This window comes from Balaenoptera musculus, chromosome 10, assembly GCF_009873245.2.
Source record: "Balaenoptera musculus isolate JJ_BM4_2016_0621 chromosome 10, mBalMus1.pri.v3, whole genome shotgun sequence".
Classification (NCBI taxonomy): domain Eukaryota; kingdom Metazoa; phylum Chordata; class Mammalia; order Artiodactyla; family Balaenopteridae; genus Balaenoptera; species Balaenoptera musculus.
The window spans coordinates 94,152,711-94,165,147 of NC_045794.1; the positions used below are offsets into that span (position 1 = coordinate 94,152,711).

The 12,437-nt window shown below is 57.3% G+C and overlaps 2 protein-coding genes across 3 annotated transcripts; both read left to right on the top strand.

Annotated features, from left to right (window-relative positions):
• The first annotated feature begins 2,177 nt into the window (after positions 1–2,177).
• Positions 2,178–4,395, top strand: LOC118902493 (histone H1.0). The gene has a single exon (XM_036866878.1). It carries the CDS (start codon positions 2,473–2,475, stop codon positions 3,055–3,057), a length of 585 nt encoding a protein of 194 aa, XP_036722773.1. The 5' UTR covers positions 2,178–2,472; the 3' UTR covers positions 3,058–4,395.
• Positions 4,396–4,856: 461 nt separating this feature from the next.
• Positions 4,857–11,169, top strand: GCAT (glycine C-acetyltransferase). Of its 2 annotated transcripts, none has more exons than XR_005021592.1 (9): positions 4,857–5,146; positions 6,636–6,766; positions 8,022–8,123; positions 8,595–8,741; positions 9,312–9,466; positions 9,604–9,686; positions 9,892–10,107; positions 10,446–10,567; positions 10,847–10,987. XR_005021592.1 is itself a non-coding variant. In XM_036867287.1 (9 exons), the coding sequence occupies exons 1-9, from the start codon at positions 4,951–4,953 to the stop codon at positions 10,996–10,998; spliced, it is 1,260 nt and encodes a 419-aa protein (XP_036723182.1). In that variant the 5' UTR covers positions 4,887–4,950; the 3' UTR covers positions 10,999–11,169. The 2 variants fall into 2 exon arrangements, 1 of the variants encoding a protein (XP_036723182.1); XM_036867287.1 differs by having other exon boundaries at positions 4,887–5,146; positions 9,892–10,063; positions 10,847–11,169.
• The last annotated feature ends 1,268 nt before the right edge of the window (positions 11,170–12,437 follow it).

The window sequence follows — 12,437 nt, forward strand, 5'->3', positions numbered from 1 at the left end:
GCAGGAGGCGCAAAGGATCAAGAAATGGGTGGAGAGCGCTGTGCAAATAAAATTATTTCATCATGGTGCCACTGGACTCGTTCAGTCCTTAGTTTTAGACACCCAGGGACCTGGGATGCGGGGATGACATATCTCTGGGAGCACAGGGTGGAACGACATCTCGGACCTGGGGCTGACTACGTGGATGCCTATTTTCCCATCTAGATCTTAGTGGGAACCAGAAGAATTGTCTTTGAAAATAACCAAAACAAACCCACCAGAATGTTGTGTTTTCAAATCAGGAAACTTCGGGGTAATTGACAACATCCAAATAAGAAGGTTGACCTTTTAAACTAACCTGGCCCTTCCTGGCTTCTCTTCCCCGCCTGTGACAGCAAGATAAGCCCGGGAGAAGGCATCCCATACCGATACCGAGTCTCAGGACTCCCCCTCCCCTTTCCCAATCATTTGGATTAATCCATTCCTTGGTGTGTGTGTGTGGGGGGGACCCATTAATTTCCCTGGCCTCAGAGACTCCCAAGTCCAGTAGGAGCCCTTCCCCCAACATCTCCCAGTTACGACCAGTCCCCCCATCTAAACCTTCCAACCCTTCCCCCACCTCCTCAATAGCTGGTGTCTGCAAACAGCTCCGGGACCGTACAGGAGAGCCGCCTTCATCATTTTGACCAGCTATAAACCCCCACTACCAGCGTATTGTTTAAGTGAAGAGTGGCCGGCTCTGCTTAGGGAATAAAAGCGGGTTGTTGTGGGAGGAGGCTCAGAGAGCGAGCATCCTAGAATCTCAACCCAGGGCCCCTGCCAAGCGGGACCCTGCGGGACCTTGCACGTGAGTAGGACGTCTGTCGCAGACAAGGGGTCCCAGGAACTCTGGGGTCCCATCTGCTGGCCTCTAGACCGCTAAAGCCCCTCTGAGCCCCCAAGGTTCCCTACAGATGGCGGCGCCCCTTGCTTTCCTCATCTATACCTGCCAAGCAGCACGGGAAAAGATGTACACATTTTAACAAAGACATCGCATCTTCTCAGCAAAATGGCGGTGGTCCGGGCCACGGCTCCCTGAACAACTCACACTTTCCGAGGATTAGTCAGGACTCAAGCAGCGCGACCCCCTCCTCGACCTCCCCGCCAGAACCCCATTTTCCCAAGCTCCCAAAGCTCTCAGGGCCTCTCCGCATCCCAGGGGCCCCCAAGACAGTCTTTGGATAGAGCCTGCGGGGCAGCTCCTTCATTGTGGACCGCCCCCCTTACTGCCTTCAGGGAGCCTTGGGAGGGGGACTGGACCCCCAGGCTGGGCCCTAGGGGTAGGGGCAGCGAGCTCTGTCTCTGACACCCCAAAACTCCTAGGCTGAGGGAGGACTATAAATGAATTCTCAGTTAGGACATACGGAGGATGTGGGGGTCTTTGAGGAGAAGAGGCGACTCGGAGACCCCTCCTCATTCCCTTAGGGGACCCGGGCAGCATTCGGGGTTCGGTCTCAGGAGAGAACCTCGACGCAGAGGTCAGGGGGCGCGCTGGGGGAGCGAAGACAGAGGAGGGGGAAGGGACAAAGTTTGAAAGTGCCCTTCCAACTCTTCCAGGGAAAGTTTGCTTAGGGGCCCCATGGACAGAGAGAGGGTAGAGGTGCAGGGGGCCCGGTGGCGGGATGACCCCCGAGAGGTGACCGGACCCCGGGGGAGGGACCCCTCCCCCCTGTCCCGGCTCGGCCCGGCTGGGAGTCGCCCGGCTCGGGGCCGCGTGTGTTAGTTGGGGCCGCTTTCGGGCCGCTCCGCCGGGCTGGGGGGTCCCGCCGCGGGCCGGGAGCGGGGTCCCCGGTAGCCCCAGGGGGGAGCTTTGCTACGGGCGGTTTCCCGCACCGGGGCTCCCCGGCCCCGCAGAGCCAGCCCCCGGCAAAGGGGAAATGTGCCGGCGCGCCAGCGGTCCTTGGCGCCGTTTGGGGCGCGTGGCGGGCGCGGGGGGCGGCGGCCGGGCCGGCGGGACGCCCGGTGGGGGAGCCCAGAGAGCCAGGCAGCGGCCCCGGGCGGCGGCGGGGAGCGGGAAGGCCCGGGCCGGGGGGAAAGGTCGGATTTGCTCAGCGGAAGAAACACAGATGGCGGCGGCGCGGCGCCATTCCGGGCCGGGAGCAGGCAGCCAGCAGCCCTGTCCTCACCGCGGTCCGCCCGCCGCCGCTAAATACCCGGATGCGCCGCCCGAGCGCCAGACGCGGAGCTGGGAAAAGGGAGGCAGAGGAGGCGGAGGCGGAGACGGAGGCAGACCCGGGCGCCGAGGCCGACCGACAGACCGGCGAGGCTGGGCCACGCAGACCCGGCCCAGCGAGTTCCTCCCGCGACCCGAGCAACGTCCCCGAGAGCCGGCCTCGGACTGGCCTGGGAGCCAGAGGCGCCAGAGCAGATCCCGAAGCAGGCTTTCCTCGGTTTCCGACGAGGGCTGGCCCTTTGGAAGGTGCCTTCTTCAACAGCAGGACCAGGCAGGCCACCATGACCGAGAACTCCACATCCACCCCTGCGGCCAAACCCAAGCGGGCCAAGGCCTCCAAGAAGTCCACAGACCACCCCAAGTATTCGGACATGATCGTGGCTGCCATCCAGGCGGAGAAGAACCGTGCTGGCTCTTCGCGCCAGTCCATCCAGAAGTACATCAAGAGCCACTACAAGGTGGGTGAGAACGCCGACTCCCAGATCAAGTTGTCCATCAAGCGCTTGGTCACCACTGGGGTCCTCAAGCAGACCAAAGGGGTGGGTGCCTCGGGGTCTTTCCGGCTGGCCAAGAGCGACGAGCCCAAGAGGTCAGTGGCCTTCAAAAAGACGAAGAAGGAAGTCAAGAAGGTGGCCACGCCAAAGAAGGCCGCCAAGCCCAAGAAGGCTGCTTCCAAAGCCCCAAGCAAGAAGCCCAAAGCCACCCCAGTCAAGAAGGCCAAGAAGAAGCCGGCTGCCACGCCCAAGAAAACCAAAAAACCCAAGACTGTCAAAGCCAAGCCAGTCAAGGCATCCAAGCCTAAGAAGGCCAAACCAGTGAAGCCCAAAGCCAAGTCCAGTGCCAAGAGGGCCGGCAAGAAGAAGTGACAATGAGGCTTTCCTTGTGGACACTCCTGCCTGTCTATTTTCTGTAAATACTTTTCTCCTTTCTTCTCTCTTGATCCTCATCTGCAACCCTTTGCCCCTTTTCCTTCTGACTTTGTAAAGAGACAGTTTGTATTTCTCAGAAATTAGGGAATAATTCATTTTTCCTTAACCAATCACGCAAGGACAGCAACAACAAATCTCATCTCTAATGATGAGAATGTACTTACATTTTGTTTTGTTGATTTGTTACTAATATGCTTATGGTTTGGGGATTTGGGTGGGTTTGTGTGTTTTGTTTAGTTAGATGGTTGGTTCACTCTGAAGGTAAAAGTCGGGGGGAGGGGGAGTATGGGCAAGGCAGCTTCTTGTGGCTAGATGACAGGGAGCCCAGGAATATGTAAGCTTTGTAGGGATACCTATGAGGCCATCGAGTTTTCTTTAAGTTGAGCACTGCTTGTGAGAGTTTCAGAACCTAGGCGCGGAGGAGAGGGGTGGCAGCAGCTGGACGGCAGAGGAGGGAGGTGGAAAAAAAAACCCTCTCTAGGCTGCCTTCCACCTCCCAGTGGTGAGCAGTGGGGCGTCCAAATCCAGTTTCCTTGTCACTTCTGTTAAGTCTGCCCCAGTGGCCTCCCTATTGTCTTAGGGACGTGGAGGGGGGTTGAAGTGACAGCTGGTCCGAGAAACTGTGGCTTCTCTCAGTCAGCTGGAAACTAGCCACTGGGGGGGTGGGGGGGTGGTCTCTGGCTTCCAAAAGTCTCCTGTTATAAACAGGAGTGGAAACTTTGGGGGAAGGGTGGAGAGTCATTCAGCCAAGTGCCTCAGTGTGCCCTGTTGAAACTTGGGTTTTTCCACACAATTGGATTGTATCCTAGGAGAACCTTTTTGCTTTTCCCCTGATTTTTGGTTCCTCCTGTACAAGAGGTGGCTTTGCTTAGCAGTCTGGTGGGGCTCCATCCCTGCCGCCCACTTAAAAACCTCCCGACCTCTTTACTTCTGAGTCTTTTATAAGTAGTTGTAGATGGGGGAGAAGGGGAGGGAGGGGAGTGGACAGCAAGACATACTGCAGTCGACTTTGAATTGCTAAGTAGTTTTACAGAGCTAGGTCTGTGTGTGTGTGTGTGTATATGTATATATACATATCTAGGGCTAGTACTTACGTTTCACACCCGGGAGCTGGGAGAAAAAACCTGTACAGTCGTCTTTCCCTTGTTTTTAATAAAATAGAAAAACGCGCAATTGCGCGTCCCCCCCCCCGCCTCCTTTTTGTTTGTAAACAAGTGTTATTTGTGCCTGGAAGAATTTGCTGTCTTTGTAATTTTCAAACTTTAAAATAAAATTAAAAAAAACCCTGAGCGATGTGTTTTTCCATACTTCTAAGACTGGAGGAAAATGCGGAGCAATTGGACTGGCGAGCAGTGGGGGAAATCTGGGGGCGTTTGCACCTGAGAACTGGGGAGGGTTCCAAGAGCTCGACAGAACCCTGGAAACGCTAGGGCCGGAGCGTACGGAATATGCCTCACCCTGCTTCTAGGCGTCTGCTTCCGGCGTCCAGAGGGCATCCCCTAACCTTCCGAGAGGTGGGTGTGGAGGCAGGGCATGGGAATGGGGTGGGGGTCTGGTGGGCCCGGCCCTGACTTGCCTTCCAACCCCCGTCGCCTCCCCTCCCCCCACACGGACCGCTCCAGTCTCATTTTACAAATCAATCCACTTTCGTCCTCTTCAGATCCCGCCAAGCCCCGCCCGCCTATCGCGGGGGTCCGCCTCCCTTGCCCCGTAGCTGAGCCCTTCTCACTCCGATTGGCTGCCGGAGCCCGGCCCCCGCCACGTGATCAGGTCGCGGCCGCAGTGCGCAAGGCCGGGAGCGGGCAGGCGAGCTCGGGCGAGGTGGGCAAGATGTGGGCTGGCCGCGTCCTCCGCGCTGCGCTCTCCGGGGCCCCCCGCGGCCACCGCGCGCAGTCAGCGCTGGCTCAGCTGCGTGGCATCCTGGAGGAGGAGCTGGAAGGCATCCGCGCAGCTGGCACCTGGAAGAGCGAGCGGGTCATCACGTCCCGTCAGGGGCCGCGCATCCACGTGGACGGCGTTTCCGGAGGTAACTCCCCCTCCTGGGAATCCTCAGACCTGGCCGGTGTTCGAGGGCCGTTCTGAGGCTTTCGCTGAAATGGAGGTCCTGGAGGCAGTGGGCGGGCGGGAGCGCACACGTAGCCGCTGGACCCTTTCCCATTTATCAGGCCGACTTGCCGCTTCCCACAGTTAACTCTAACCTGGTTAGACCAGTTTCCACGGAGGCAGGTAATTTGCCCTTTGAGCACCTTTTTGGCTTAGAGGGCAGGGCTGGATCGATCTAGCCCTATGAAAACGTGAGAAAGAGAGACAGACAGCTGGCTCCCACCGTACCGCTTCAAGGAAGGGTGGTGAGAAGGTGGCAACAAGAAATCCCGCATTTCTGGAGCTGCTGCTTTGTTCAGGCTTCTACTGATTGCAGCACATGGACTCCTGCAAGCGTCAAAACGTGGGAATGACTAATCTCGTTTACAGACGAAGAAGCTGACGCTCAGAGATGTGAAGTGGCTTGCCTAAAAGCCCCCAGCTAGCTGCAGGCAGAGCTGGGCTTTGGTCTAGATCTTCTGGTATATTGGAGCTGGCAGGTCAGCTAAATGGCCATAGAGACCAACTTCCTGGCCAAAATCACAGGGAGCAAGGGGCTCGAGGGCTGCTGCGGAAGTCACACCATGAATTGGCCCACCAGGCCTCCCTGGTTTCTGCCTCATCAGTGGTCACTACTGTCCATCTTGTCTGTGCCAGGCCCCAGGTGGGTGCTGGTTACAAACAGGCCCCCCAAACTGCCTTCTGCCAAGGAAATAGGCATGGACTCCTTGGTGCTGTTGTGCTCATTTGAAAAACAGAGGTCCTAGGAAGTCTCTACCTCTCCCCAGGGAAGCTTGGAGCAGGTCAAAAAATGGGAAATTAGGAGACCTAGGTTCTCATCGTGTTTTTGCCCCTCCCAAGCTGAGTAAACCTTGCCCTCTTGAAGCCTTAGTTTCCTCCCCGGGTCACCTGTGTTCACTTTGGGCTTTATAATTCAAGGGTCAAGGTCTCAGAGGCAACCCAGCTGGGCATGCAGTTCTGTACCAGGCAGCAAAGTCAACTGTGTAGAGTTTGGGGACCAAGGCAGGCCTCTGACGCAGCCCTCTTCTTTTACCCATGAGGAAACCAAGGCCCAGATGAGGGGTTGCTGGTGGTCTTCAGGGACAGAAGAAGCCAGTGAGGAAGGGCTGGTTCCTCTGGGTGAATGTGATCCAAAGCCAGAGTCTAAACTTCTCATCCTTCAAGGCGCTGCTCTGAGAGCCCTTTTCTAACCCTCCCTCTCCTGTAGCTGTTGGATTTGGTGCTTCCGAGGGGCTCCCAGCTCCCCATCCTGGCCTCTGCCCCCAGAACAGACCATGCTGTGTGGTTGTTGCCTCCTCAAGGGTGAATCCAGGTTCATGTCCTCTCTGAGTCCCCAGGGCCTGGTACTGACACCTTTCCAGGCCCTTCTTGGCCCTGAGCTGCTGTGTCCGTTCCCCCGTCCTCCACCTCAGGAATCCTTAACTTCTGTGCCAACAACTACCTGGGCCTGAGCAGCCACCCCGAGGTCATCCAGGCAGGTCTGCAGGCCCTGGAGGAGTTTGGAGCTGGCCTTAGCTCTGTCCGCTTCATCTGTGGCACCCAGGTACACAGTAGGTGTTGCCCAGGCCGGGGACGGGCGGGGAAGGAAGGGGGGGGTGGTCCCCAGCGTTGGGCGCTGACCCCAGATGTCTGCTTCTGCCGTTAGCAGGGCTAGTTTAGGCAGCTCAGCTCATCCCACTAGAGCTGTCCACTAGAAAGGCTGGGTTCCAGCTTCTGTTTTGCTGTGAAGCCTTGGGCAAGAAACTTTCCCTCTCTGAACATCCATTTCCCCACCTGCAAAACAGCTCCTTACACCTGTTCCTCTTCGAGAAAGGAAGAAGAGAAGGCAGGGATTGAGAAGAAGGTTTCCGGAGCTATTCTGCCTGATCTCAGTTCCCAGCACCATTTATTGGTTCTGGTACTGTGGGCAAGTGTCTTAACTTCTCTGTGCCTCAATGCCTTCATTAGTAATGTGGGGATAATTTTACCTAACAAAATTATCCCAAATTAAAGAGTTAATACATGTAAAAATGCTTAGAACAGTGCCTGGCACATAGTAGTGCTCAATAAATGTTGGTTATTAATTTTATTTTGTAAATGTTACAAAATGAAGTTTTATAAACATGAAACTTACAGTGCTTGCTATGTGTCAGGTGCTATTTTAAGAACATTACAAATATTAACTCATTAATGCGTATAATAATCCTAAGTGATAAGTGCTATTTTTGCTCCTGTTATAGAGATGAGGACACTGAGTCCCAGAGAAGTCAAGTGACTTGCCCAGGGGCACACAGCCTGTTGTGGTGCGATTTGAACCCGGATGGCCTAGCTCAAGAGTCAGTGCTTCTGAGTCCTTGTGATTATTATTACTTGTCCTTTCAGAAAGGTGAAGGTGAAATGAATGGAACTTTTGACTCCCATCCAGGGCACTTTAGACTGGACAGCTTTCAAATCTAAGAATTGGAGGCCCAAGTGAACCTAGAGTTACTTATATAATCCTCTTCTTTGCCATTAAGCAACAAAGAAAGGCACTCAGTTTGATATCGGGGAGACACATCTTCCTTTGTCACTAGCACCCATAATTCTACCATCAAACCCCCATTATAAAACGAAGACCCAACCAGGAAGAAGAGCACCTTCTTAGTGGGCCCCTAATTCCTCAGTGGGAACCATGTGCCAGATTCCTGTTGGCTCTGGGTGAACCTTGTGGTGCAAAAAGTAGGAGGAGGATCTGTTTGTGGCCCTGTGAGCCTCTGTCCCCAGGACCTGTCCCAAGTGGCCCAGAAGGCATTAACACCTGTTTCACTCACTTACTTCAGAGCATCCACAAGGATCTAGAAGCAAAGATAGCCCGCTTCCACCAGCGGGAGGACGCCATCCTCTATCCCAGCTGTTTTGATGCCAACGCCGGCCTCTTTGAGGTGTGTGAGGCCACAGGTGGGAGTTGGTGAGACCTGCGAGGCTGTGGAAGGCTTGGGAGTGTGCAGTCCAGAGAACTTGGCAGGATGCCAGTACCACGCCTAGAGGCTCCAGTGTCTGTTTCTTACGGAGGTCAAGGTTGGGCCAGTAGGTCTCCAGGAGGAATCCTGGGGCTTACAAGGAGGCCAGCTTCCAGGGCATTTGGAGGGTAACCTGTTTCAGCTGGAAGGCTGAGGGTGTTAGGGGCCACACATTCACCAAACATGTTCTCACCTCCTTTTGCTAGAGCAAAGCCCCTGATTCAGCCCCGTCCTGGGGCCCTGGGGACCAAGATAGAGGCAGAGGGCTCCTGGCCTCCCTGCCCAGCAGAATGCCCTGGTTGGCAGTGAAATATTGATTCAGGGGGAGTCATGAGGGAGGGAGAACCCCAAGGTGGTTGGGTGATGGCTCTTCTCCTAACTGCCTTCTGCCAGGCTCTGCTGACCCCGGAGGACGCAGTCCTGTCGGATGAGCTGAACCATGCCTCCATCATCGATGGTATCCGTCTGTGCAAGGCCCACAAGTACCGCTACCGCCACCTGGATATGGCCGATCTGGAGGCCAAGCTGCAGGAGGCCCAGGTGCGGCAAGGCCTAGCGGTTCTAGGGGCCAGGACTGGGCTTATCCTCAGTCTTGCTGCCGCACCCAGCACTCCCCCCACCCCCACCCCCCGGTGAAGGAAGCGAGGCTTACAGAGGCCAACTTCTCACTCACAGGCAAACAGCCTGAAAGTTCGAAACAACCAGGATTTGAACCCAAATCCTCAGACCCAAAGCTTTATTCCATTGCGCAATACTGCCTTGAGTTTTAATAAGCACCTCATGTGTGGCAGGCCCCTGCTAGGCATAAGGGTGGGATGAGCTTATGGGCAGAACTGGCCACACCCCATCCTGCCCTCTGGGAGAGGAGACTGCGAACATTCTTCCTGCCCAGTGCTGAGTGTGGCTCCAGACTGCCCTGGAAGAGGTGGGTAAAGCTCAGAGAGGCCCCAGTGAAGGAGAGGATGTACCAGCCTCAACGTGGTAGTGCTTATGTGCTCATCTCTGTGCTGGGCACTGGGCGAGCTGAGCCTTTAGAGCCCCGAGCAGCACAGAGAGTGAGTGGTTTGGCCCAACTCATGATACCGGCCACCTTCTGTATCTTTCCTGCAGAAGCATCGGCTGCGCCTGGTGGCCACCGACGGGGCCTTTTCCATGGACGGCGACATCGCACCCCTGCAGGAGATCTGTCGCCTTGCCTCTCAATATGGTGCCTTGGTCTTTGTGGACGAATGCCACGCCACTGGCTTCCTGGGGGCCACAGGACGGTGAGAGCACACGGCACCTGAGGCCTTGGGTTGGACTCCTCAGGGCGGGTGGGAAACCGGGAGGCCAGCCCCCAAGCCCAATCCGTGATCCTGGGCACTCAGGTGGCCAGTGGTGGCAGTGGCAGCTTCCCTTGCAGGGGCACAGATGAGCTGCTGGGCGTGATGGACCAGGTCACCATCATCAACTCCACGCTGGGGAAGGCACTGGGCGGAGCATCAGGTGCCTACAGGCTTGTGCCCCTGGGCTCCCCTCATCTACATGCAGGGCCTTGGAAGAGTCTCGGGGAAGGTGGGGAGGGGAGACCTGGGGCTGCAGGGAAGAAGACAGCGGGGACTGTCCTCTCAGGAGGGGCATGGGGTAAGCTCTGGCTCCTGGCCTCTGACTGCCGCCCCACCCCCATCCCCACCTCTGTCCTTGTTCTCAGGGGGCTACACTACAGGGCCTGGGTCCCTGGTGTCCCTGCTACGGCAGCGTGCCCGGCCCTACCTCTTCTCCAACAGTCTGCCACCTGCTGTCGTCGGCTGTGCCTCCAAGGCCCTGGACCTGCTCATGGAGAGCAACGCTGTCGTCCAGTCTATGGCGGCCAAGACCCAGCGGTGCGGTCTCGGGCAGGGTGGGGCCAGCGGGGGCGAGGAAACTGGTGAGGGCCTGCCCTGCGTGCCTGCGCAGGCCCTAGCTCCCTGCCTACAGGTTCTGCCTTTGCCCACCCCACTTCCCCAGCGGGTTGCACTGGGACTCAGCTCTCTTAGCCAAGGGCTGCCTGCTTGCCCACCTCCCTCTTCTCTCTGCCTCTTCCTTCCATTTCCTGGCGCATTTCTCTGCAAATGCTCCCCATCTGCCTCTCTGGGTCTGCATCTCTGTCTTTGTTGCTCCCTCCTGCAGACTTGATCACAAACCTTGGGTCACATGCCCATCAGGAGAGGGTGTGATTGCCCCACAGCCCCCCAGCTCCCTGTGACGCCCAATTTGTGCCCACAGATTCCGCAGTAAGATGGAGGCTGCTGGCTTCACCATCTCGGGAGCCAATCACCCCATCTGCCCTGTGATGCTGGGTGATGCTCGTCTGGCCTCTTGCATGGCAGATGACATGCTGAAGAGAGGTAAAGGGGGCCGGGGCATGAGGAGTGGCTGTGGGTCCTAAAAGAAAAGGAGGGAACTCCTAGACTGTGAATACCCCACTTCCCCCTGCCCTACTGCCCCTCTTAGACCAGCTGTCTGTCCAAGCTTGAAAACCCTAGGCCATGAGGCAGTCCCCTGTCTGAGATCTTGGGCAGCTCCCTTCTCCTCTGTGGTCCTCAGAAAAGGAGGAGCTGTATATCATGCCCCAAAAGCCTGTCTGGCTCTGGTGAGCCCCAGGTTGACTCTCTCTACCCTCCCAGGCATCTTTGTCATCGGGTTTAGCTACCCTGTGGTCCCCAAGGGCAAGGCCCGGATCCGGGTCCAGATCTCAGCGGTGCACAGCGAGGAGGACGTTGACCGCTGCGTGGAGGCCTTCGTGGAGGTGGGGCGGCTGCACGGGGCACTGCCTTGAGTCCTGGGTAGTGACAAGCAGAGCCAAGGTCCCCCTCCCTCCACAGTGACAGAGAGGGGGGCCTTTGACCAGCCCAGGCCAGAGGCTGTGAACTCTGTCAGTCCTGGGGCCAGGCTGGGGTGAGGCCTGTGCTTGTGGCTGTGAGTGCGAAGTAACAGCGTGGAAATTGGCTGTGTCGTGTCGGTCTGCTTTATTCTCTCGGAGCAGCCCCAGTCCCGCGCTGGTCGAAGAATCAGGCAGGAGCTGGGGCTCTGAGGGCCAGCTTTTGAGGACTGTAATAGATCTCAGAGCTGACCGCCTTCCCCAAACTAAGATGGGACCCAGGCAGCTCGGGTAATAGAGGCTGGAGCCACTGTTTGGCTCAGTTGGATTCTTTCCTGCTGTAGAGGGCAGCTGAGCCCCAGCCCTGCAGGCCCCTTCCCGCGCCACCCACCCGCCTACTCTGCAGCCTCCAGAGTCTAGCCTTGGTGAACACCTCGTCCTCTGCTCCGCATCCAAAGGATGGCCTACAGCTGCCCAGATAAGAAGGGGCTGGGCACCCAAACCCATGTTTGGGAGAAGCAGAAGATTCGGCCCCAAAGGAAAGAGTGTCTGTCGCTATTGGAGAGGCCCCCCATGGTCTGGAACTCTGTGTTCTAAACTTTGTTCCTGCCTCTGTGGCCTTAGGCAGGCCCCTCCCCCGTGTGTGCCTCGGTTTCCCCCGCTGTACCAAGAGTGGCTGTTATATTGGTATCAGGGCCTTTCCATTTCCGTATTCCCGGGGCCTGCTGGCCTGAAGATCAGCCGCCAGGGGGCGTAGCGAGCTCAGGCTCTGCCATCGCCCCGCCCCCTCCAGACTTCTGGCCTTGGACTCAGCTTTTGCTGCAGGCAAGGCCCCATCCCGCCTTGACCCCGACAACGGCTCACTGCTTCCCTGCTGAAGACGACAGTCCCCTTCCCACAGTTGCAGCCCCTGGTGCTTCTCTCTCCATTGCCCTCCCCACTCAGCCTTACGGGCACCTGGTGGGGGTAAAGGATGGGTTCTCCGTCACCGCGCCTCCAGCTTCAGCATGGTGTGGGCTTGGGAAGCTCGTAGTTTGCTGGCGATAGGGCAGGGAGGATGAAAAGGCCCTTCTTCATTAACGATGGGACCATGTCTCTGGTGCCCCCCCAGCCCCAGCCCTCCCTTCAGCCTGGGTGTCTAGGGATGGACAGTCTGGGTGAGCTCTGGCCCAATCCATCAGGATCTTAATGCTGGGATGCTGAGAATCCTAGCCTGTGATCCCGAGGAGCTTGAGGCTGGAGTCCAGGAGTTCGGGGTGCTAGGAGATGCAGCCCCGGGGGAGGGGGCTGCTGTGGCCACATCAGGGGCACAGACACGGGTAGGGCATCTGGCACCAGGTGCACTCCTACAGCAGCAAGTACACACAGCCTGGTGCCAGCCCCTGGCCAAGCCAGCA